Here is a 25921-nt window from a genome sequence, read left to right as displayed (position 1 = left end):
AGCCAGAAGTACCACCGGATGCCTAGAGCCTGAGGAAGTAGTGAAGAGACAGCCAGAGAAGACGCCCCCCCTCTTTGATGAGAATTGAGGAAGATAGATTCCTGGGCTGGAAGGCGATATGGTGGCTGCAGATGTCTCCAAAGAACCCTTGAAAATTCGTAAGAGAGCAAAGTCTGCATTTAACCCCTTCCTTACCAGTTAAGCTCTGATGAGAGCTCTAAAGTGGAACTTTCTTGTCCTCTCTTCTCTTCTCCCTCACAGCCCAAGCCTGTGAAGGTAAAAAAAAAAAAAAAAAAAAAAAGTGGTCAGCAGGATGGGGATGTTGAACAGAAGGACCTGACAGGGAAGGAGGGGAAAAGGCCGAGTTCCCCAGGATGCAGACACAAGATGGAGACTTGCATGCAGAAGGCTGATTAGGGAGGGCCCCCAAGACTGACTCTGCGGGGGGTGGTGAGTGGGATGGGGCAGAGGAAGACATTGAACCGGGGTGCAGTTGTTTGTTACAGAGGCCGCAGCCTTGCCCACGGGGTACTTCTAGAGCTGGGTTGCCCTTCTGAAGTCATCCCTCGTTGGCAGAGGGCGCTCTATCCTCCTTTACCCCACTAACCCATCACTGGATAAGGGCTGCCCCTGGGGAGGAGGCAGCTCTCTTTTGCTGAGGCCAATTTCCAGAGAGCCTCTCAGCTGAGAACCCTCAGGACCAATCCTCCGGCAGCTGGGGGACAACTGGGGGGGCATGCCCGTGGATGGCAAACACAGTATCACTACACTGACAACACCGTCCTCCCAGTGCACGCATCCTGTCTGCAGGAGCGTGGGCAGTGGAGAGGGAGGAGTTTTTAACCATTGTAGGTCACCGGACTTTTTTTTTTTTTTTTTTTTTTGCGGTACGCGGGCCTCTCACTGTTGTGGCCTCTCCCGTTGCGGAGCACAGGCTCCGGACACGCAGGCTCAGTGGCCATGGCTCACAGGCCCAGCCGCTCCGCATGTGGAATCTTCCCGGACCGGGGCACGAACCCGTGTCCCCTGCATCAGCAGGCGGACCGCCAACCACTGCGCCACCAGGGAAGCCCCCGGACTTTTAATTAGTGTCCAGAGTAGCTTTTATTACCTTAAAGTACTGGGAAAATCATGAAGCTTGCTCTAAATTTCATCCATGAGGAAGGAAAGAAATATCCCCATAGAATAAATTTACAGAAATGTGCACCTAGCTAACTAGCTGGGTAAGCTTACTTACATCCCCCAAACCTTGGTTATAACTGCATCAGTTTCTAGAGAAGCAGCATCAGGGGAGATAAGCTTTGCAGAGGAAAATTCCTCAGTAGGTGTGATTATGCAAAGGCAGGCCCTGGAGCAGGCGTTCTACACTTTCATCTGGGTGTGTGCGTCTTGCACCCCTTTGGCAGTCTGGTATGGCTTATGGAGCCTCATCTCAGAATCATATTTTCAAATGCATAATTAAAATTAGTAATACAAAGAAAACCAACTATGTTGAAATCTTTTGTTATTGAAATATTAAAAAAATTGTGATAGCGATATGTGTGCTACTTCACACATTAAACAAGATTGTATTTTGTCTTATTTAACGTGTAATTGAAAATTTAGAAGTAATTTCCAAATAATAATGGGTATAAGCAGTATTTTGAGATATCTGCACGACTATAACATAATATGAAAATATCTGTGGTTTCTGTTGGTGCCAGTGTCACAGGCACTGTGGTTTCTTGCTACATTTATCAAAGAAGGAAATGCAATATTTCACTTCAAGATTATTGAAAACAGTTTTGAATAATTTCAAGATTAATAAGGATGTAATGTTTTCCCCACTAGAAACAACAACCTCCCCTGCGTTCTATTTACAGTCCCCTTGGATTCTGGGTTAGAACCCCTGCAATCTGGAATAGGATCATCTGATCCTCTACATGATAATAAGGTAATGAGAAGTTTTAGTGTTTTCTGGGGGAAGTGAGCTGGCAGTAGAGTGTATTGAAGGCCTTGGAATTCTAGGAGAGGAGAGATAGGGCTCTTTGCTCTGACCCTAAGTGGTGGTCCAGTGGTTAAGAATCCGCCTTCCAATGCAGGGGATTTGGGTTTGATCCCTTGTCGGGGTACTAAGATCCCAAATGCCACGGGACAACTAAGCCCGTGCGCCACAACTACTGAGCACGCGCACCGCAACTAAGACCGAACGCAGCCAAAAATAAAATAAATAAATAAATATTTTAAAAAGGAAAAAAAACGATTAAGGAAGTTTCCTTTAAAAAAAAAAAAAAAAGAGCAAAGAGGTGAGTGGGGACCCAGGGAATGTGGTGGACTTACAGTGAGGAAACTTCCATGGCTGTGATGGCTGAGGGGATTCTGAGAAACACCTCATTTCCTGTTCCATCTGTACTGGGTCCACAGATGATACTGGCCAAACCTTCAGAAACAGTCTGTTACACAAAGCACCTCTCTGTTAGTATGTTTGGGGGAAAAAGAATGGGCAGCGGACATGTCTGGGGAGGGGGCAATGAAGAAAGTGGTAGCCATTCCTAGAGGCCAGGTGGCCATCCCAGAATTGCACAGAGAGCCGCTAGGAGCCAGGTGACCATGAATAAGCAGCTGGCAGTGTGGACTGAGTCAGGATGGCCAAGAGGCCACCCTTTTTCAACCCAAATGTGCTAGAGGTAAGTGACCCTTGACTGAAAGAGAGAAGCTGGATTCTGCCTGCATGGATATGACGGTAGACACTGAGGTTAGAGCAGATTAAAGAGTTGAACGTGACCCTGTAGGCAACAAAGGGTTGGGTCCTAGAAGGGAAGTGAGCAGAGAAATGTCTGCTATCAGTGGGGTTTTAGAAGTAGCACCGTGGCGGTGAAAGTGGGATCGGGTAGAACAGCACATGCTGGAGACAGACTGTTCAGAGGCAATTGTAGGACTTGGAACCACCAGGAACACAAAAGGAGGATGAGTCCCTTAGAACTGTGCCTTTTAGGGAGAAGCAGTTGTGGACATAGCCGTGCCTTTCCAAAGTCAAACAGAACTGTACTGTTTCTTCAGCAAGAAAAAAATAAAACAAAACAACTTGTGTGATTGCTTTGCAGCAGATGGAACTGGCCACCAAGTTCCTCCATCTCAGTGTGTGCTCACAGAGGAAAAGATTGTTCAGAATGTCAGCACTGAAAGTTCCTCATTAAGTTGGACGGTGGGGAGTGGTTTGTGGGTGGGTGCTGGCAGGGGAAGGGATGTCAACTGCCCTCAGGCTCCCTTTCGGGCCAAGCGGGTTTCTGGTAAAAGAGTCATTCGTGAGTGCTGGGCACCAGCCAAAACTGTGAAGCTCTATTTAGTTCATGCCATCCCTGCAATATCGTTAGTTTGTACTGTTGCTTCTTCACCGTATCAGCAGAGAATGGAGGGTCAGAAGGATGGAGGAATCTTTTTTTTAATGTATTAAAAAAATTTGTTTACTGAAGTATATAGTTAATGTACAATATTATATAAGTTACAACAAGAAAGGAGGAATTTTTTTTTGGCAGCCTTCAAGTTTTTATTTTATTATTCAATATTTCTTTTGAGTCATTTAACAGGTTGAAAGAAAGTAAAAATGCTCCAGAAATATTTTCCACTTTCTTTTGATTGCAAAACAGGACCCCTTTCTACCAAAGGTTAGTGCTTATCCCACCACCGTATATTAAAGTGGTTAAAGAAATGATAAGTGAAAAAGCCATTAAGCTTATTCTATTTTTTAAAATTTCCCCCTTTTCCTAGTTTTATTCCCCAAAGTCATGCAAAAACGTTGCTTAGATCATGTGAACAGGGGATATAAAATGGCCCTCTCCAGATGACGGTGATTCTGAACAACATGTTATCAAAGAAGGTATTTATGGCTGACAGAGTAATGGGAAAATTGATATTTTAAAATAATAGATTATTCATGCAGGGACCACAATAGCTCTATCTGCCTTTAGCACAAAGAGATATAAGACCACGCATGGGGTTGTGATCAAAATCAACAGCTGAATCAACGTGCATGACCAAGCAGGCCCTTCTCCCTGGTGTTCTGCACCCTCTTGGCAGAAGGCATGTGGTGACTCTTCACCGGTGGAAAATGGAGCTGCTACAACTTTTAACCCTGCCTGCAAAATGAGCTGCCACAGGTTCATGCACAGAAGTGCATCTACCCTCAAGGAATAGAGGAGTCTTGATAACCCTCGAGAGTAAAAGCAGACAGGAGTAAAAGACCAGCAGCCTTTTAGTCACCGCCTCAGGAAGGACTTAGGGTCTCTAGCCCAGACCTACATGGTACTAATGGTCTCATGCAGAGGGGCAGAGTTGGTGGCAGCTGGTACTAAAAGCTGACCACGCAGACTAACTTTTTGGCCGGGCCGAAAGGAAGACGGGGAGAATCCTTGTTACTTACCTGGGTCTTGGCAACAGAATGGCCCACATGGGATTCTCAGAGTCTTGGACTATGTTGAGAAAGGGCCTTCCCCTCCTGCAGCTCTCTCATCCTCTCCACCCCACTGCTCTGGTGGTACACCTCAGGCACACCAGACCCCTAAGTTCTCTCTGTACATCAGCGCTTTGGTGTCTTAACCAGCCTACACTGAAGCTTATCACCTCAAACCCTTATCCTTCAAAACTGCCAAATGCCCTGAAAAACCTCTAAGATGTCATGCTCTTCCCTAAACTGGGATCCATCTCCTAAACTGCCTCCTTCATTCCTACCCCTGGGCCACTAGGCACAGTTACAGAGAATCACTCAGTCAAGTAGATTGGTCCATGAAAAATTCATGGGCTGCAGCCCCAGCTGTACCCTCCAAGATGTGCAGCAGTGTATATACTGGGCAGCTCTCCTCTTCCCTTCAGTGACTTCTACTACTCTCAGAATCTCTGAGAATCAGCAAAAAGTGCCCCTCCCTCCAGTTAGTTTATTCTGATATTATTGTACAATCTGGACAGCTCTGCCCTGGGGGTAGGGGGAAATGGGATTTCCAGAGTCCCAGGGGGAAGCATCCCTGGCTGCACACATACATATGCCCAAATTCTGACAACTCGCCCCCCCCCCACCTCCAGACTTTGGGTCCTCACAGTGTCAGCAGCCTGCACACTCCACACATCCCCAGGGAAAGAGAAGTAGGGTTGGAGTCTGATTGTCACAAATCAGGCTTCTGCAGGTGAGAGAAGAAACCTCAAGGGATGCTCAGCGAAGACTGACATAGGACACAATCATGCATGCGTGTGTGCGTATGTGAGTGTGAGCACCAGTGACAGTGTGCATGTGTACTCTTCCAAGTGTGTGCATGGCCTTGTCTGCAGTGTGGGCTTATATGCACGAGGCTCTCCCCTGCTTTTCCAAGAGTTGATCAGGAGGCCAGAATCTCTTGCCTTCACATTCTGGAATAAGTTCATATATGGTGCATAGTGTGGTACATGACTTGGACACCTGTCCTGATGGCTCTGACCATGGTCTCCTCAAAGCATCATTCCCACTCCTTCCATTGTCAAAGGATGGTTTTGCCTCCATCAATGTGAACCTCTTCGACTTTCCTTCTCAACTGCAAATATATTCATCTTGGTGCCTTTCTTTGGCCTTTTCCCTTCAATTTTAAAGCATGAGGTGTCTGCCTTTTATTCAAGGCTAACAACCCCTATGCTTCTATCAGGGGTCTCCTCTGGACCTTGTGACGTTAGTTATGCCCTTCTTCACTTCTTCATTTCTGTCTATTTTCCAGTTGTTCCATACAATCAATTCCATTCCATAAAAACCTTCTCTTGGCTCCCAAGGTCCCTCTACCACTCCCTCTCTCTTCTCTCTCAGCCAGGCTTCTGAGAAGAGAACTCTCCACGATAATTTCCACTTCTTTATCCTCTACACTCTGGTATCCCCCCATCATTTCCTTAATGTTCTTTCATAAGAGCTCTCAGTAACCTCCATGCTGACTTGGAGGATATCTTTACCTTGCTCCTTCACCTGCTGTGTGTTTTTCTGTCTTCTCATTTTGCTTATCTTACTGTGTTTGGTGTCTCCTTTTCTCAGTCCGCATGTTCGTAGTTCCCGTTGTTTTTGGTGTCTATCCCCAGTGGCTAAGGTTGGTTCAGTGGGTTGTGTAGGCTTCCTGGTGGAGGGGACTGGTGCCTGTGTTCTGGTGGATGAGGCTGGATCTTGTCCTTCTGGTGGGCAGGTCCACGTCTGGTGGTGTGTTTTGGGGTGTCTGTGGCCTTATTATGATTTTAGGCAGCCTCTCTGCTAATGGATGGCATTGTGTTCCTGTCTTGCTAGTTGTTTGGCCTAGGGTGTCCAGCACTGTAGCTTGCAGGTCGTGGAGTGAAGCTGGGTCTTGGTGTTGAGATGGAGATCTCTGGGAAATTTTCGCCATTTGATATTACATGGAGCTGGGAGGTCTCTTGTGGACCAGGGTCCTCAAGTTGGTGCTCACACCTCAGAGGCACAGCACTGACTCCTGGCTGCAGCACCAAGAGCCTTTCATCCACACGGCTCAGAATAAAAGGGAGAAAAAATAGAGAGAGAGAAAGAAAGAGGATCAAATCAAATCAAATCAAATAAAGTAGGATAAAATAAAATAAAGTTATTAAAATAAAAAATAATTATTATGAAAAAAATTTAAAAAGTAAAAAAAAGAAAAAGAAAAAAAGAACGGACGGACAGAATCCTAGGACAAATGGTGAAAGCAAAGCTATACAGACAAAATCACACACAGAAGCATACACATACACACTCACAAAAAGAGGAAAAGGGGAAAAAATAATATATCTTGCTCCCAAAGTCCACCTCCTCAATTTGGGATGATTCGTTGTCTATTTGTGTATTTCACAGATGCAGGGTACATCAAGTTGATTGTGGAGCTTTAATCCGCTGCTTCTGAGGCTGCTGGGAGAGATTTCCCTTTCTCTTCTTTGTTCTCACAGCTCCCGGGGTTTGGCTTTGGATTTGGTCCCGCCTCTGCGTGTAGGTCGCCTGAGGGCGTCTGTTCTTCGCTCAGACAGGACGGGATTAAAGGAGCCGCTGATACGGGGACTCTGGCTCACTCAGGCCCGGGGGAGGGAGGGGTACGGATGCGGGGCGAGCCTGCGGCGGCAGAGGCCGGCGTGACGTTGCACCAGCCTGAGGCGCGCCGTGCGTTCTCTCGGGAAGTTGTCCCTGGATCGCGGGACCCTGGCAGTGGCGGGCTGCACAGGCTCCCAGGAGGGGAGGTGTGGACAGTGACCTGCGCTCGCACACAGGCCTCTTGGCGGCGGCAGCAGCAGCCCCAGCGTCCCACGCCCGTCTCCGGGGTCCGCTCCTTTAGCCGCGGCTCGCGCCCGTCTCTGGAGCTCCTTTAAGCAGCGCTCTTAATCCCCTCTCCTCGCGCGCCAGGAAACAAAGAGGGGAGAAAAAGTCTCTGCCTCCTCGGCAGGTCCAGAATTTTCCCGGACTCCCTCCCGGCTAGCCGTGGCGCACTAGCCCCTTCAGGCTGTGTTCACGCCGCCAACCCCAGTCCTCTCCCTGCGCTCCGACCGAAGCCCGAGCCTCAGCTCCCAGCCCCGCCCGCCCCGGCGGGTGAGCAGACAAGCTTCTTGGCTGGTGAGTGCTGGTCGGCACCGGTCCTCTGTGCGGGAATCTCTCCGCTTTGCCCTCCGCACCCCTGTGGCTGCGCTCTCCTCCGCTACTCCGAAGCTTTCCCCCTCCGCCACCCGCAGTCTCCGCCCGCGAAGGGGCTCCTAGTGTGTGGAAACCTTTCCTCCTTCACGGCTCCCTCCCACTGGTGCAGGTCCCGTCCCTATCCTTTTGTCTCTGTTTATACTTTTTTCTTTTGCCCTACCCAGGTATGTGGGGGAGTTTCTTGCCTTTTGGGAGCTCTGAGGTCTTCTGCCAGCGTTCAGTAGGTGTTCTGTAGGAGTTGTTCCACGTGTAGATGTATTTCTGATGTATCTGTGGGGAGGAAGGTGATCTCCGCGTCTTACTCTTCCGCCATCTTCCCCTGGTCCTCCTGACTTGGAGAATATCTTTTTCAGTCCTTATTTTACTGGACTACTCTGTACATACGATGCTGACCATCACTTCTTTCTATAGGACAATCTTGCCTCTATCCTGGTTCCATAATACTTCCCTATGTAGAATCTATCAGTCCGCGTGAGGACCACGCCAACATACCCGACTAGAGGCTACACTCAAGAGTTCCTACAGGTGGCAGCCCCATGTTCTCCTGAGACATGGGAAACCAATCCACAGCCAGTTTGTGGAGATCAAGCTAAGCAGGGCCTGGGTGCAAAGCAGCCATGGGAAGGCCCGGCTAAGATGAATAAGCAATAAATTAGCAGATAGCAGAGAGAGAGAGAGAGAGAGAGAAACACAGAGAGAGACAGAGAGGAAGTATAAACTTGCTAAGAAGTAGAAATGAGAACAATGTGGTAGCGCAGAGTTAGAGAAGGAAGCACACCCCCTACATTTACTATCTACTGTTCTCAGTTCTGATTTGTTTGAGGGCTTGAGACTTGGCCATTTTTATATCTGTGAGTGTTTTACCTTTATAATAAATTTACTGTTTATTCAGCTAGTGTTGATGTTTCTGTGTATTGCAATCAAACGGAACCTTGACTAAGACAGATACCTTGTACTTTGTAGAGTTTCTTCTCCAAAATGTGCATTTGTGGGTTTTATTGGGCCAAAACCATGGGGTTCATTACTGTAATTCTCCCTTGCTCTTTACAGGGAATAACCATATCATTGTATGTCCACCCGATTTTGAGGCTCTAGCAGTAAATGGTCTGGGTCACTTATGTGCAATTTTCAGGGGACTGTGTGCCCATGAAACGAAACTTGACCTGGTGCTCAGGAATGAGGCAGAGATTATGGACACCACTGCTAACCCAGCAATCAGATTCCTCTGATGTCTTCCAATGAACATGTTGGCAAAACTGGGACTTCTCTATTTGCAGCTTCCTGACAGATGATAAAAAATATTTAATTGAAGAACTGAAATTCATCTCAACCTCCCTAAAACAATCTATTTTGGTATAATTTATGACAATTCCTGGGCATTTAAAGTTCTCAGTTCTCCTTTTATTGACCACTGTGCTCAGCTCTGACCCACAGTTATAGCTGACCTGTTCTCCTCTCCCTCTTGCCCTCATGTGTACTCATCACCATGCAGCCTACACCATGCTGAATTCTGTCACTGTACAGGTACTTACACCCTTCCCCCACCTCTGCACTAATCCCTGTACTTCCCTCAATTTAGCCCAAATTGCACCTTCTCCATGAAGGCTTGCTCAGAGCCTCCACTTGCAATCCTCTTGGTTTTGGAATTCCTATAGCCCAGAGGTTTTCAACCAAGGGCGATTTTGCCCCCAGGTAACGTTTGGTAACATCTGGAGATATTTTTGTTTGTCTCAATCAGGAAAGGGGAGAGCACTACTGGCATTTAATTGGTAGAGGCCAAAGAGGCTTCTAAACATCCTACAAGCACAAAACAGGCCCCCCGACAAAGAATTATCTAGTCCACAAATGTCGATAATGTTGAGAAACCCTACAGTCGGGCCCAACTTTGGCACCATGCACCCTATCATTTGATAACTCATTATGGTGTAGAATCTTAGGGCTGGATGGGAACCTTGAGAAATCATCCTATTGTCTGCCTGAATTTTCTGGGTAAGAAGCAGCTGGTGAAAGTCATAGAGTGAGTCAGTGGCACAGCTTTATCCTGATCCCTGGGCCTTTGACCATTTCCGTTTCATGATGCAGTTGTTTCCTTTCTTCCTTTCTTAACTTGGCTGCTATAAGCCAGGTTAAGATCTATTGTGACACATGTAGTGACTCTCTTTTCCAATCTCCTCCCCTCAGCCCAGTACTAGGAACACACTACATACTTGTCAGATCAAAATAGCCTCAGATTTTATAAAATATCACTTGATATCCCTGCAAACGTATTTTTAAAAGAACTGAAGGCTTCTTTCCTAGATGTAACCTCTCAAAAGGAAAGATGACTACATCTAAATCACAGAAAGAAGGAGTTCTACAGAGACCTTCTGCAGAAGTATTTTCAACATTAATTAGAATAAATACCAGCCAACTGAGCCTTACACATTTAAATGATGGTGATGAAAATTACCACCTTACAGCACAGAGGAAAACAGGAAAGGTTTCTACTAAGGGGAAGGATTAACTGAATTTTATAGAGAAACTGGAAAAAAACAAAACAAAATTCGACAAAAACCAGAAAGGACAGAAGATTGTATAAATTTGTAAATTTGAGTCCTAGAAGCTCTTCCCATATATAAATAACTAATTTTCCCTGAAAAAAGTGCATTTAATCAATTGTTGACACAGAGTTCAAAAAGTCCAGGTTAAGTAAAAAATGACAATAAGACTTTATATTGGAAAAGGAGGGCTAATTGGCTAGTATTCTGCATTTCAGAGGCAGAGCAGTATAAGCAGAAGTTCAAGTGTAGGCCTGGAGTGAGCTGATTCTGGATTTGAGTCCTGGCAACACCCGGAGAAGCTGTGTGACTTTGGTGAATGCCTTATCCCACAAATCCTAGTCTTCTCGGCTTTGAAGTGAGGATCAGTAATAATACTTCCCAAAACAAAATTGTGAGGATTTGATGCAGGAATACAGGAAAAGTGCTTGCCCCAGGATCAGGCTAAATCTAAGAGCTGAGTAAAGGAGAGCTAATGTTACAACTATTTCTACCTATGATCCTTTAATTTTATTTCTGAAAAAATGGGAAGATCGTTTAGTCCTATGATGTTAAATTTTTATTTCCTCAGAAAAAATATGACATCCCTTTGCTAATATGAATGAGAACTTTGATCACACTGAAGTCTTCACATTTAAAATAAAACAATAAGCAATAGCTTTTAGATATGCATATGTGGGGCTTTTTTTAATCAGCTGAACAAATCTGTAGGGTTAAGTACCTAGAAAATAATATAAGCTTCATTTATTTCCTTCCTTCCTTCCTTCCTCCCTCCCTCCATTAACAAGATGTGCAAATGCATGTATATGAAGTTCTGAGACAGTGAAATATCTATAGAGAGTGTGTCAAGCAGCTAAGTGTTATGGAAAAGTCTGAGAAGGGAAATTTTAGAGCCTCGGTTCCAACCCTGGCTAGCAACGAGATAGCAGGCAAGTCACTTAACTATCTCTCATCTGTAAAATAAGCGGCTTGGTAGATGATTACTAAGGTTGCTTCTAGCTTTAATTACTGGATTGTACTCTTATTTCTGGAGAGCCACAGACATCCAATTCAAATAGGTCGTTAAAAATGGCCCTTTTTTTGTGTGTGTGTGGTACACGGGCCTCTCCCGTTGTGGAGCACAGGCCCCGGACATGCAGGCTCAGCGGCCATGGCTCACGGGCCCAGCCGCTCCGCGGCATGTGGGATCCTCCCGGACCAGGGCACGAACCCGTGTCCCCTGCATCGGCAAGCGGACTCTCAACCACTGCGCCACCAGGGAAGCCCCGATATTTTACATTTTGAATAGATATCTTGGTCCAATCATTTGGCTACATTCTAAGTTCTAAAACCAGACCTGGCTTTATAGGTGTGTGTTTAATTTCTAGGCCCAGGACTCTTTCATTTTTTTTTTTAGTTAGAAACCCATATGGATCTCTTTCCCCTGCAGCCACTCTGTATTTGTGTTGGTATAAAACTGCTTCACCTGCCAGACTGAGGATGTGCAGACAACTGTGCAAAGGAAACACAGTGCCCTCCTTTGGCTTCAAAGGGCAGAGGCTCCATCCTTCGGCTCCAACCATCTGTAGTGGCCTGAGCTTCTGGGAATTCCCACATCAGTGCAAACGTTTGTAAGAGTCTAGTGGACTGTGTAGAGAACTCAGCGAGGAGATGAAAGAGTCCTCCTTTGAAAATCTGAGGCTGACAGGCTAAGGAAGAGCCTGGTTCTGTGAAAACCTCGAATGCCCACTCCCTCCTCTTGCTGGTGTTCTTGAACATGTGTTCAAGGCCTGACCACCTTATTTCAGAAGGAGTCTCTAAAGAGCAGTAAAGAGGGAACTATTCATAGAAAGACCCTGACTCCAACTGCTGCTCGTGATGATGATTCAACTTCAAGAACCTCTTCTGATCTCTTACTTAGTGTATGCTGTCATTGAGCTAGGCGGGGAGGGCACAGTGGTGAGCAAACACAATGAAGAGCTAATCCCAATTTATCACGGTGGACTGGCCATCGGGGGTTTACTCCCTAGCCTGTGAAATAAGGATACTACTTACCTCACAGAGCTGGCGGGACGATACAAGGAGATAATAAGTGACCAGGCACTTGAAGAGTTACTTCGTAGAAGTATTTGCAAGGTGCAATGTGGGCACAGCATTTTTTTAAATAAGCAGTTTGTTCCTGGAGGTATGTAGAGGTTTTTTCCCCCAATAGGAGCAGCTTAAATGGAAGTGGAGATAGGAAGAAATTTAAATGATTTGGCTTTTCTCATTTTCAAACATTGGAACTTGACATCCCGCACAGCGCCCCTCCCCGGACCCAGTCACCTAGGGGAATGCCAGCTGAATAGATAACGCCAACTGAGGAAGAAGATCGTGCCCATTCCAATGCTGGCCATGTCCACCCGTCCAGAGCTCCCTGACCTGCTCCTTTTCCTCTTCCCACGCCCGCCTAGTCCCAGCGCCCTGGAGGACAAGCCCCGGCGACCCTGCCCCGACCCCGAGCTCCCGCACTATGTGGGCGGCTGCGGTACAGAGGGTCTGGGAAAAAGAACGAGCGAGCGGACAGGAGGGGCCTCGCCCGGTGGGCGGGGTATGGGGCGGGGCCATGGCCTAATCCGGGAGGCGGGAGCTGCGGACCGACTTGGAAAGGAAGCCGGGGCGAAGGGGAGAGGCTGGACCAGGCTGAGGTGGGCGGGCCCGGGGGCGGGGTCACTGGGTGTGCCTCCTGCCAGTGCGGGCGGAGCCGGGGGCTAAGCTGGGAGAGGCAGGGCCGAGCGGAGGTGGGTGGGGCCTGAGGGGAGGGTCCCTGGCGGGGCGGGGTGCGCAGCGCGCGGGGGCTGAGCCCAGCCAGTCCGTCAGCGCGCGGGCTCCAGAGCTGCTCTTCGTGCCGGAGCCCGGGACGCGGCGCCCCGGGGGAGGAGGGCGAAGGGCCGCGGCGATGGGTCCGCCGGGACTCCTGGAGTCCGCTGTCCTCGCCGCTGCTGTCTTCGTGGGAGGCGCCGTGAGTTCGCCGCTCGTGGCCCCGGGTGAGTGCCCTGTAGCGGCCGGGGCGCGCAGGAGGAGGCGAGGGATCGGGACTGTAGTCCCGCTGCTCCTCGAGCTGCCCTGGTCCTGGCACAGCCGTGGGATCCCGGCGCTGAACAACTGGCTGTCTGGGGGTGGCCCGGGCCGGGCGCGGCGCGTGGAGATGGCTCCCGTCCCTCCCAGCGTGCTCGGCTCCCGCCTTCCCTCCTCCGAGGACCTGTTACCCCCCGGCCCCACCTCTGAGCTGTCTGGCGTGTAGGGACCCGGCCGGCTCTTGCCTTCCTCGGGAGCCCTTCCGCCCGGGCCCAGCAACCTGGAGCCCTGCGGACCCCCTTTCCTGCCCTTGTCCTCAAAGGCCCCGCGAGCGGAAGATCGTGACACCGGCACCGGGTGCGCTGTCGCCGCCTTCCTCCCCGCTCCTTTTTTTTTTTTTTTAAATTTTAAAACCTTGAGGAGTTACAATTTCTTTCCTTTCCAAGTTTTCATTTATTTTCGTGGTTGATGGATTCTTGTAACAGGTTGGGGACTTCTGATTTCCTCCCACATATCCTGGATAAATCAGGCTTGGAAAAACGGAAGGCGCGTTTGTAAACTTACCTTTTTGTTTTTCTTCTTTGAGTTGATTCCTATCACCACAAAAGGAACCTTCTGTGGTCAGAGCAGGAAGCCACAAGCAGAGATGATAAAATGCTGTCCCCAGTGATGAACTTGGAGCAGTTTTTAATTGAAATCTAAGAGGAGGTGTAACTTTTACGGAAGTCCTTTCTCACATTCTTGTTTTTATAATTATAGACACCAGGGATTCCTTACCACCGACCCCCCTCTTAATTGCCACCTTACAGCAGTAGTTTTTTAAAAAAAAAATAAACATATACCTTCTTGTCCAGCTGGGGTTACTAGAGCCTGGAATCTTACGTCAGCAAGCTCTTCCAAGCTTGAGCAGCTCCTCTTCAGTCCAAATAATAAGCAATAACTGGAAGCCTTCCAACCATAACTATCTCCTCCATAAAAACACATATACTGCTCTTCACTCCTAAGAAGAATCCACTTGCTTACAGCTTTTAAAATGGCTTATCACTTTGGCCTTCACTTTTTCGTAGAAATCAGAATACGTTAGGAAGGGGACATATGTCTCCTGAGTCTTTATTAGCAGGTCTGTATTTCCTTCAGCCATCCACCCTGAGGAAATGGCCGCTAGTGACATGTATTATTGGATAGGAGATTTTGGTTTTCACCGTGCATTTCATTGCTGAGACAGGTAGATGCATCATCAGGTTCAAATTGGACCCCAGGTTGTAGACAGTACTTAGAGGGCTAGAGTCAGTTGCTCCAGAATTTGAAGAGCTTGACCTGGGAGGGAAACTTAAAAATTCAGCACATGATGCATGTAATCAGTCATAGCAGGAGAAATCATCTGTAGAGTGAGTTTGTGTTTTGATGGATCTTTGAGCAACACACAGCTTTCAGGACTGGAATGTGATGACAAAACTCTTAATTACACAGTATAACACTTTACAAGAATGAGGTATCTAAAAAGGAAAGGGTACAGAGTACAAATGTGCCAGTGTGACTTGAGACCCGTTTTGTGAAGAAAAGATGCCCTGACCAGCCAACATCTGGTCCCTGTGGAATCTAAGACAGTGTTAATGTTTGCAGGGAATGTTTTAGGGAAGTAGGGAGAAAGGTGGGGAGTAATGTTGAGTGCCTGCTATGTGTCAAGCTTTGAGTTGGGCACTTTATATTCATTTTTATACTTATTTCTCAATTCTGTGAAGTTACTTCCAGTGAGGCACCTGAGGCCCAGAGAGATTTAAACAATTGGCCCAACATCACATAGCTAGTGTATCCGTCAGCATTCAGTCCGAGAAGCAGAATCACTAGGAGGGGAGTGTGTGTGTGTGTGTGTGTCTATGTGTATCTTTATCTTTGATAACCCAGCCTGCTTGATTCCAAAGTTCATTCTCTTTCCACTATACTGCACTTCTCCCCAGAGAGAAAATAGAAATCACCTTCAGCCATCTTGTTGAGATTCTAAGATAGGGAGTTTAGGACATCATAATATTGTAAACATGGGGTTATCAGAGATGGGAAGTAGAGAAAAGAAGGACAGTGAAGTGCACAGTGGGTAGTGGCAATGTCTCTGACTTCCTGCCTAGTAGAAGAATCTCATTAAGCTTCTGTCTTAGTAGCAGCATTCGAAACTATATACCACCTGCACCAGAAGGGATGATTTTCCACATCTTGGCTTATTTATGTCTTTTAAGTTCTCTGGTTACTTAGGGCTTAGTTTCCCTGCAGACAGTGGGCATGGCCTTTGAGTAAGGAGTGGGCTGAAAAGGACCAGGGGCTGGTGAATGAGAGGTGCCCTCTCCTGGGGCTCTGTGGGCTTCCATCCAGCCTCCTGATTCCTCATTTAGATGCTAACGATAAGCTTTATTAAATTCTGGGTTCTCCTTTGGCCAGGTAGCTGCCTAGCTGTATATGTACATTAATCTTAGTCACTGGACAGAATGTTTTGAGAAGGCACCCCTTGGAGCTTGGACTTCCGTGCCCAAATTTCATTTAAAGGGAAAATGCAAAATTCGAGGCGTGCCTGTCCTTCCCTGTCTCCCCATCCCCACCCCACCCCTGCCCCCAAATAAATCAAACAAACTATTTGGGAGTTTCAGTAGTCGTATTTGAATGAGAGAGACCAAAGCCCCAGGTGATAGAGAAAAAAGTTTTCATTGTTACTTTTTGAAGAACTCTCTCTGATGTTGAAGTTTAATTACACATTGGGACAAAAGAGTTGTTATTTGAAACTGACAAAAAAATGACTTAAATTGTCATTGGTTAAAACTATTATGTTGAGTTGTTTCTGAGAATTTTAGGGCAGTTACTTCGGAAATTCTAAAGATTTGGTGGGCTGCTGAAAGCAGGGAGAACAGTGAGTCTGGCTAAAATTGGAATCTGCAGTTAGTACACTGTGGGCCCTTTTCGGAGGAAGGAATGCAGTGTTTATTATACCTGTTTTGTGGCAGACTCTGGTCTAAGTACTCAGATCATTTAATTCTTACAACATCCTGTCAGCTATATAGTTTTATTCCTCCATGTATAGATGAGGACATTGAATTCTGAGAAGTTAACTTGAAAAAGTCACTTACATGTGTAAGTTGGATTTTGACGTTGACTCACATGTATTCAATTCTGAGGCCTATTATTGTTACCAAATCATTTTGTTTTTCTTTAGAGTGAGGAATTTCTTTTTCCTGTAAGATATTTATAAAGAATCATTAATAGGGTAATGGCATGATAGAGTAGAAAGAGCACCAAGCTCTAAGTCAGAACCCTGGACTTGAAGTGTGCCTGCTGCTTTCTGGAGTGTGGCTCTCTCTGCCTCCATTTTCTTGCCTGGAAAATGGGTGTGTGCCAACCCCTATCTTTTTCTGCCTTACTGGCTGCTAGTGAGGAGCAAATGAGCTGGTGTCTCTGAAAGGTCTTGGCAAATGGCAGAGTGGTATATATCTTCTATCCTGTGTATCTTTTTTCCTGTATTTCTTACCCAAAGTGCCCATTAGACTAGACTTATAATGTCAACCAAACTGTCTAATAAATGTAGACCACACATGTTTTCATTCTGGAAGTGGTGATGGTTTTGCAGTCATAGGTTCATTGTAAATATATAAAGGCTGGAGTGACACCTCAGATTCATGAGTTTGCTGCCATTGACTGGGAGTTAAGTAGCCAAACCTTTTTTTCCCATTTCTCCTCAGCTAAAATACAGTGCTCTTGGTATTTCTGGATAATTCCCCAAAAGATCTAAAGTTTTGGGGGAAAGGGAGAGAATAACGCTTGATCTCATTACTCCAAGACACTTGTCACTGTCAGCCTATTTCATTCTGGTCTTCTTTGTATGTATTTTCTACTTGGAAGGGATCATAACGCAAAGATACTTTTTTACCTGACATTTTTTACCTAATGTTATACTTAAAGTTTCTCCATTTCCCTACACACTCACAAAATGGCTGCATAATATTCCATTACATGGTTCTCTGTCTTCTACCTCACTGTGCTTCCATTTTAGATTTTAGTTTTTGCTATTTTTTTTTTTTTTTTTTTTTTTTTGCGGTACGCGGGCCTCTCACTGTTGTGGCCTCTCCCGTTGCGGAGCACAGGCTCTGGACGCGCAGGCTCAGTGGCCACGGCTCACGGGCCCAGCCGCTCTGCGGCATGTGGGATCTTCCCGGACCAGGGCACGAACCCGTGTCCCCTGCATCGGCAGGCGGACTGTCAACCATTGCGCCACCAGGGAAGCCCCCCTAATTATTTTAAAACGAATTTTAAAACTCATTGTTTAGTGAACATCTATGCAAAGCTTTGTCTGGATATCCATGACTTCCATAGAAAATGGGTTCCTGAAAAGGCAATGTTGGGGTCAAAGGTATTCATGTTTGAGGCCATTGATGCCACCAGTCTTAGTGACCTGAAGGTTGTTCCAGTTTATATTCTCACAGCAGTGGTCGAAAGACTCACTTTTCATACCATTGGCATTTTCCCTGAAAAACATATTTGCTAAATTGTAAGGCAAAAATTTATACCTTGATCGTTTAAATGTGTATGTCTTTGATTACTAATAGGTTGATTATTTTCTTCTAGTATAATATTTGAGCCATTTGCACATGCCTGTAATCCTTTACGGACAATTCTGAAATCTGAAAAACTCTGAAAACCGGAAGATTTTTGAGGCTTTTTGCATACTTCGTTGGTGGGCGAAACCTAACCTGAACCAGTGTGAATATTGCTAAGTTTTGGCTGCAGTAATATTAATGAGTTTGATTTCTGAGTGTTACATAATGTGTGCTAAATGCATTGTTACCTTTCTAGAATTACAAAGTCTGAATTTCGAGGCACATCTGACCTCCAGGTTTTCAGATAAGGGATTATGGTCCTGCATTTCCTCTTCTGTGACTCATCTGCGCTTGTTTGTGGGCAGCCAAGTGTAACACTGCTCAAAAAGTAAAATACCCTATGGAGAAAAAGAACTCCTCAAATGAGTGGCACTTCGTGGAAAGAAGCACTGCTCTGGTATTTTAGTGGGGAATCTAATAAAGTAAAGATACTTTGGCAAAGCTGAGGTTTCGGACTGTTCTAGGTGGGTTTAGGGATGGGTGCCCATTATAATGGAAACTCTGCTTTCCTCTGCCAGTTATTGACACAGCTTTCTTTGTAAGGGAGAAAAGAAACGGAATCCGCCCAGGGGACTTTTTGGGGAGGGAAGGTTGGTAGAGGGTGGTGGATACCCCAGGCAAACTGAGTTCCCGTGCCCAGTCATCTCACCTTGAGGATCCTTGTGCCAAACTTGTTGAACTCAGGGACCTTCTATCCCTCCTTTGCAGTGCCCCAAGTTTCCTGCCTTCTTGTGTTTGTTCATCTCAGGATCCCAAACAGCTGCCAGCTCTCCCCGACTCTCCCCTCCCCCCATTTTGTTTGTACACCCCTGGGTATAACTGCATTCCAACCACTAAGAAAGTGCCTATTGTACAGAGGGCAAAGAAATCTTTGAACCACTTTCCTCATCTGTGTTGTGGAGAAAATATGGCAGAGTTGCCTCATTGGCATCGTTGTGACAATTACATGAGATAAAAATATAAGGGTGCCTTGCGCAGTGTTTGGCATGTAGTAAATGCTAAAAAAATGTATTATTATTACTTTGTCCTTAACCAAATACTACCTGTCATAGCTCTCAGATGGGACAAAGTTGCTGGCTGCTCCAGAATTTTCCTTTCGGGTTCTCTGCCGTTGCCTGAGGTGTCCCCTGACGTATATTGCTCCTGAGCCCAGGCTGCTGAGGCTGTGGTGTCATGGGCACGAGGTTGAGGAAGCAAGTTGGGCAGTGCCAAGGTTCCAGGGGAGTAGTAGGGACCAGTGAGCCTGGCAGGGAGCTCTCTCGGGGTGCAGGGGATATGTGGGGCTGAGCCATTAGCTACCAAAATTAGGCAACAAATGAGAAAAGGAAAAAAAGAAAGAAACCGTTAATCTTTATAAGGGTAGAATGTGGCAGTTTCTTTGGGAAGAATTTTGAAAAATTCACCAACTGGTTTTTCTTTAGCCGGTGGATCTGTAGCTACAGTCACAAAGTTTGGACAGTTTTCCCCTAGGATTAGTGTAATCATCCCATTGACATCCTGTTTGATCATCCAGGGTTTAACTGGTCATTGTTCATCTTCTCATTGTTCACTGGTGAATGTGATGTTGAAGTAGAATATAATTAGAAACACATATAATATAAATAATAATATATATGATATGTATAATATATGTGTAATAAGAAATATATTTAGTCTCTGTCCTAAGTTCGTGATGCAAAGTTCCTCAGACCCTTGGGATTTCCTAAAGGATAGGACTGTCTTTTCTTTGTGAGGAGCCCCCTTTGAGCGTATGCTAATGAGGGGACTTAGGGCGGTGCCCCTGATACCCTCAAGATGGGGCTGGTCACCTGAAGGAGGGTGGGAGTAGAGGGTTGAAACTTTCAGCCGCACCCAGCCACCTCTTCCCTGAGGGAAGGGGAGGAGGCAGGAGGAGGGCCACAGACTAAAATTTGAATAACAAGACTTGATGAGTTTCTGGGTTGGTGACCGTGTAGAGATGTGTGGAGAGTAGCGCACCCAGAGGGCACGGAAACCCCACCCCTTTCCCCATCCCTTGCCCTGTGCACCTCTCCCATCTGTCTGTTCCTGAGTTGTGTCCTTTTATAATCCACTGGTGATCTAGTAAGCAGGATGTTTCCCTGAGTTCTGTGAGCCACTCTAGCAAATTAATTGAACTCAAGGAGGGGGTCATTGGAACCTTCAATCTATAGCCAGTTGATCAGAAGTACAGGTGACAACCTGGACTTAGCATTGGCATCTGACGGATGGGGGGCCGGGGAGTGCGGTGGGGAGTCTTTGGGTCTGAGCCCTTAACTTGTGGGATCGGATGCTCTCTCCAGGTAGTGTAGGAATTGAGTTAGTTGCTTGGTGGTGCGGGGGAAACACATGCTGGAATAAGGAGGTAGAACCCTGTAGCATTAAGGCTGACGATCTCCTCAAAGCTTATTTAGCAGATGAGGATACTGAGTCAGCCTAGCCAGGTCTTAAGGGGGTTCTTTACTCTGTCTAGGACGCTTCCCACTGTGTGAAAGCTGTCTCTCCACTGAAGTGGACCCCGCTTTGCTGCTTCTGGCAAGGTCTACACTTGCACTTGGTCCTCACGCTCCGGGGCCTGGTTTCTCAGCTCTCTGGATCTAGGGTGAGCAGGCCCTGAGAAGAATGACTTTGGCTAACTGACTCCTGAGAGTAATCGTGTTGTTCTTAGTCACGTAATGTTAGCGTCAGAGGGGACTCAGTGGTCCTCTTATAATTCAGCCCTCCCTTTGCAGATGGGGAAGCTTCAGGTTCAGGAGCCTGCGGGAATCAGGAAGGGCCGTAGCCCGTAGTCCAGGAGCAGAACGTTAGGTTTGGTGAGGGAGGGCCTGTGTGTGTGTCCTGGTCACTGTCCAAGGCTCAGATCCAAGCACAGGACCCGGAACAGAGCAGATGCTTAAAAACATTTGAATGAATGAATGAAGGAAGGAAGGAAGGAAGGAAGGAAAGAAGCCAGGGCTGGAATCCAGGTGTTCTGACTCAGCCCAAGACGTTTTCTTTATAATACAGTGAAGACTTAACGCTTTCCAAAATCATCCCTAAATCTTAGCTGTAAGTCTCCTCCCCCCTCTCCCCTCCCAAAATGGAAAGAGCCTGCTTTGTCTGTCAGCCTCTGTGGGCTATATTGCTCCAAAAGCCTGAGGCAGAGACTCTGGTCATGGAGAAAAAAAGAATGACAATAAAAAAGTAAGCAAGTACTGCCTTATCAGGTGAATATGCTGGGGCATCAACACATTTGAAAGTGTTAGTGAAAATTTTCAGTGCAAAGGTTTTCAAAACTCAAATCCATTCGTCAAGTTCTTTTCAAAGACAAATTGAATTCAGTTGTGTTGCTACACCAGTACTTTAAATGCATCTGTTAGTTTTACATATATATATATCATATTCCCAGTTTATAATACTTTATACCTTTCCTTTATACCTTCGTTTCACAGGTTAATTCTTTAGATTATTTACTCATTCAGCAAATATTAGCCAAGTGCCTTACTGGGGTGCAAGACACTAGGATGAAGTGATGCGAACAGAATAGACAGAGTCCGTGCCTTTACGGAGCCAGCGCAGGTTATCAGGGAGGACGATTAAACAAGCAATAATGATAAAATGTCATTACTACCTCGATAAGGAAAGTATGGCGCAGGGTCAGAGTACCTGACCTGGGGCTGGGGGTGGGACGAGAGTTCAGTACAGGTTGAGCAAGACTTTCTGGAGGAAATGAAGTTTGAATTTATAGTTGTAAAAGTGTCGGCATTAGTCAGGTGAAGGGGACACGTGGTTGTGGAACAGAGGAGGTGAGAACGAGCAAAGCCATAGCATTGGTCCCTAAACTTGAGCATGCATCAGAATTAACTAGAATGCTGGTCACAACACAGATAGATCGCTCTCCCCCTCCTCCAGTGTCTGTAGGTCTGGGAAGGGACTGGAGAATTTGCATTTCTAACTGCTTCCCAAATGATGCTGTCTGAGTATCTTAACCTGGAAATCCATCCCCTCTTCATGGGCTAGTCGTCCTGTTTTCCTGCCCATCCTTGAAGCTGAGATATAGGATAACACTTCCAGGAAACCCTTCCTAGGCATTCTCAGTGATTTTACCTCCTGTGAATATGCATCTCGAGTCCATGAATACATGTTGGATCTATTGTATGTTATTTAACACAGAATCATAGGCAGTTGTTTCCACTGTGTTTTGTGTTAACTAGACAGCAGAGCATACAAGACACACTCAAATATTTGATTACTTGATCAGGTTTATTTCTTGCAACCTCTATGAGGAGCAGGTTGCTCTCTTCTGTTTTGTAGAGATGAGGAAACAGATGTACAGAGGGATAACCAAAATGAAGAGAAGTGAAATATCTCATTCAAGTCCTAGATGAGGGGAAGCCAAAGCTATATATATGTTCATTGTTCTCAAATGTTCTTTGTTGTTATGTGAAATTGCATGTACTCCATGCTTAGCGCTACTAGTGGAAGGATGGCCTTATATTTATTTACTATTATTATTTTTTTACTTTTTCATTCTAGGTCCATCTACTGAAAGAGAAAACTAAGGCAGTTTATTAATTGAATGTAGATTTTGTTCTTAGTGGAAAATGAGCAATTATCCAAGGAATTCTTCAGGAATTGTCTATTTACTTTTAGAGTAAATATTTGAAGGGACTAATTCAATTTACATGTCATTAGATTTCGAAATGATTTTTGTAAAGTTCTGGTATGAGGGAGATATTTAAAATAATCTATTTCAGTTTCCTGAAAAGACACAGATTAAGCAATTATGCCATTACCCTTCTTAAGTGGCCAGCTAAGTTTAGCTGAGTAGTCGGAGATTTATAAAGAACCTGTACATAAAATGTCACATGATAGGTAAGGGTCACAAACAAACAACAAATTCTTTTCAATATCAGTAACATGCCAATCCTTCCTCCCCCATGCATATACGAACATAATGTGGTTCTCTGAGATTCCTGTAACGGGTGAAAGTTGGAAGAATTCACTGGGTTTTCTGTCTCACAATATAACTCGGGAACACTAATTTTCAAATATTCCAATGGCTCTCCATAGCTGGAAGTCTCCAACACAATCATGTGAATTATTCACATTATAAGAAACGGCAGCCCGGAATTTCCTGGCATTGGTGAAGTGGCAGATGGCTAATGAACAGGCATTCCTTCATTTTTCTTTGCACGTTTGTGCTATATAGTTGTATGGCCTGAATGCTTCTGAGGCTTCCTCAATTCTTTCCAAACCTCCTCCTCCTCTGTTAAAGCAAAACACAAAACAACCACCCATAGGAAAAAGAAAAGAGGCATGGGCTATAGCTTAAAGCCAGATGATAGGGCCAAGGAAGCTGGGTTTTGAAGGTAAAACTCATTTCCCATGCATGATTGCCAAGTCAGTGTCTTAATAGTCTTTGCAGTTAAAACATGTAGATATTCCATACAAACAGCATGCAATTCATTAAAAAATGAGGGCCTTCTTTGAGGTGTACTGTTAGGTGTTGTGTAGGTATATAAAATGAACAACAAACTTGGTTTCTGTTCTCTACTAACTTGTGATTGAGAAGGGAGAGGGGATAAGCTATGAATACAAATCGTTATAGAATAAGGGAGGATGTATTTGGTATCATCAGAGACCTACAGACAAAGTGCCACGTGGGATCACAGAGGAGAGAGACTTTCCTTCTGATAGAAGGGATGGAAAAGCCTTGAGAGCCTAAAACTTGGCATTTTAAGCAGACCTTAAAGGGGAGTGTGGGGATGGCAGCCCAGCAAAAGGAACAGTTTGTGCAGAGGTGTGGAGATAGATCAGGAGAGGTCAGTGCAGACCTGGTGAGACTGCAGAGGGCAGGTTGAGGCTAGGCTCTGGGGCTCCTGAAACTAGGTGCTTGACTGTGCAGGCAGTTGGGGGCTAAGGATGGGGTGCAGTGGAGGATAGGGGACCAGAAGGGCCCTCAGGCATTGCAGTGTGATGGAAGAGCTCCAGAGGCTGAGCTGAGTAAGACCTGAGTACCAGACATGGCCCCAGTACTTTCAACAAGGCCATTGAGATTGCTGTGCTGTTTCCTCATCTGGAGAAAAGGGGGAGGGTTGGGGGTGGGCAGGGAGAGGGGGAGGGAAGGAGAGGGAGAGAGAATGAATACATCTGTTCTTTGTACATCTCAAAGTTGTTTGGAGGATCAAACGAATTATGTAGTCCTTTGTAAGTAATACAAATATGACCTATGTAGTGTATAGGTTTAATATAATGCATATGATATATAGATAGAAACAAGTTTTCAAAGTTTGCTGGGAAATTAGAATCATGAAGTAAGTGCAGTGAATCGTCTTGGTGGTGTGAAGGCCAGAAAGTGCTCATGAATGGTAAAGGCTAGAGTAAATCCTCTGAAATTGTATAAATCATCTTGCCTCTTGAATTCTTCATTGCTTAACATTTATTTTTAGAGGACTGTTGTGCATGTCCAGCTTTTGCGCTAGCTATTGTTGGTCAAGTTCTCATTGTTTTCTTCTCTCTCCAGGCGAGCCCAGGTCGGGAGGGCAGTGCTGGCCATCAGTGTTTAGGGTTGTGTCTTTAAATAAAACATGCAGATCAACACTGCATTGATTTATAAAACCCTGCTTGGCTAAGGGCTCTATCTCTCTGTCACTTCTGGCAAGTCTGTTTTCTTAGTCCCTTGATTTCTTATAACGTGACCGAATAGATTTGGGGGAAGAAAAATAACTCACTTGAAAGTAATTTAGAGTACATTAGGTGCCTTCATATTATGGACATAGTGCTTACAGAGACAGAGGACTTGGTGTGTCTTAGTGCCTGGGAGCCGGTGGGATAGGAAGCGGGGAGTCTTCAAGGAAGGAAGGAGAATTCTTTGACTTGAACCATATGATAAAGTAGTTGATCTTTTCCATGTCATTCAGTGATGCACCTTGACATATAAATAAGACTCTTGACTTTGAGTCAATGTGGTATAATAAAGGCTATATATATATGTGTGTGTGTGTGTATGTATATGTATGTGTATATATATATATATATATATATATATATATATATATATTTGGTTTTTGTCCCATGTTCCTAGCACAAAACTCATAAAACCTTGGAATTTCCTGTGTGGTAGGAGTGTCTTTTGTTATTCTTAATGAGCCCTTTAGACTATACCTGAGTTCACCCTAATGAATGACTCTTGGTGGGCCCTTAGATAGCTTCAGGATGAGGACAGGTTGTCAGAGGAACCAACTTCATGATTATAGTGGGTTGGAACTTTTAGCTGCATCCCCTGAACTCAGGGAGCGGTGAGGTTTTGACAATTGAGTTAATCACCAATGGCCAGTGACTTAATTAATCATGCCTATGTAGTGAAATTTCTTAAAACTTCGATACAAACTCTGAAGCAAGGAGGCTAAAGGAAATGCTGGGTTGGTGAACCCATGGATGTGCTGGGAGGGTGGTGGGTCTGGAGAGAGCATGGAAGCTCTGCGCTACCTCCCCTCCCCACCCCCAATTCTTTGCCCTATGCATCTCTTCCATTTGGCTGTTCCTGAGTTGTATCCTTTATAATAAAATGATAATAATAAGTATAGTGCTTTCCTGAGTTCTGTGAGCCATCATAGCAAAGTGTCGAACCTGAGGGAGATGATGGGAAGCCCTGACTTTGTAGTGGTTTAGCCTGGTTAAGTGGTTAGATGCCATTTGCAGCCCGTATCTAACGTGGGGTTTGCACTAACTCCAGGCAATTGGTGTCAGAAATGAATTGCATTGCAGGACACCCAGTTGGTGATGGAGAATTAGTTGTTGGAAAATGAAGCAGTCAAGTCTTTCTTATTGTGAAATATCATTGCATAATACTAAAACATTGTGGCTGTAATAATCTCTGAAATTATGGTGGTTTACTATTTAAAGACTGAAAAGTCCTTTAAGAAAAACGTAGAGTGGGAAAGAAAAAACGTTATCAGGCCAGTGCCTTATTATTTATGTATTTACATTGTGTTTTATAGTGTAATAAAGTAGAAGTTACACCACTCTGTGGTTTCCATTGACCCGTCTCTCCTAAGGTGTAGACCAAAGATTTCATAGCCTTTTCTCTGCCT

General features: G+C 45.5%; 1 protein-coding gene across 1 annotated transcript in view; it reads left to right on the top strand.

Moving 5' to 3' along the window:
- Positions 1–13019: 13019 nt before the first annotated feature.
- Positions 13020–25921, top strand: part of RELL1 (RELT like 1) — a 63084-nt gene continuing 50182 nt past the window's right edge. The window contains exon 1 of the mRNA XM_082611493.1: positions 13020–13184. Coding sequence (XP_082467619.1) covers positions 13097–13184 — 88 coding nt within the window. The 5' untranslated portion in view covers positions 13020–13096. The remainder of the gene's footprint in view (positions 13185–25921) is intronic.

Source organism: Mesoplodon mirus (assembly GCF_964341445.2).
Source record: "Mesoplodon mirus genome assembly, chromosome: 2".
NCBI classification, from domain to species: domain Eukaryota; kingdom Metazoa; phylum Chordata; class Mammalia; order Artiodactyla; family Ziphiidae; genus Mesoplodon; species Mesoplodon mirus.
This window is presented reverse-complemented; position numbering and strand designations above follow the sequence as displayed.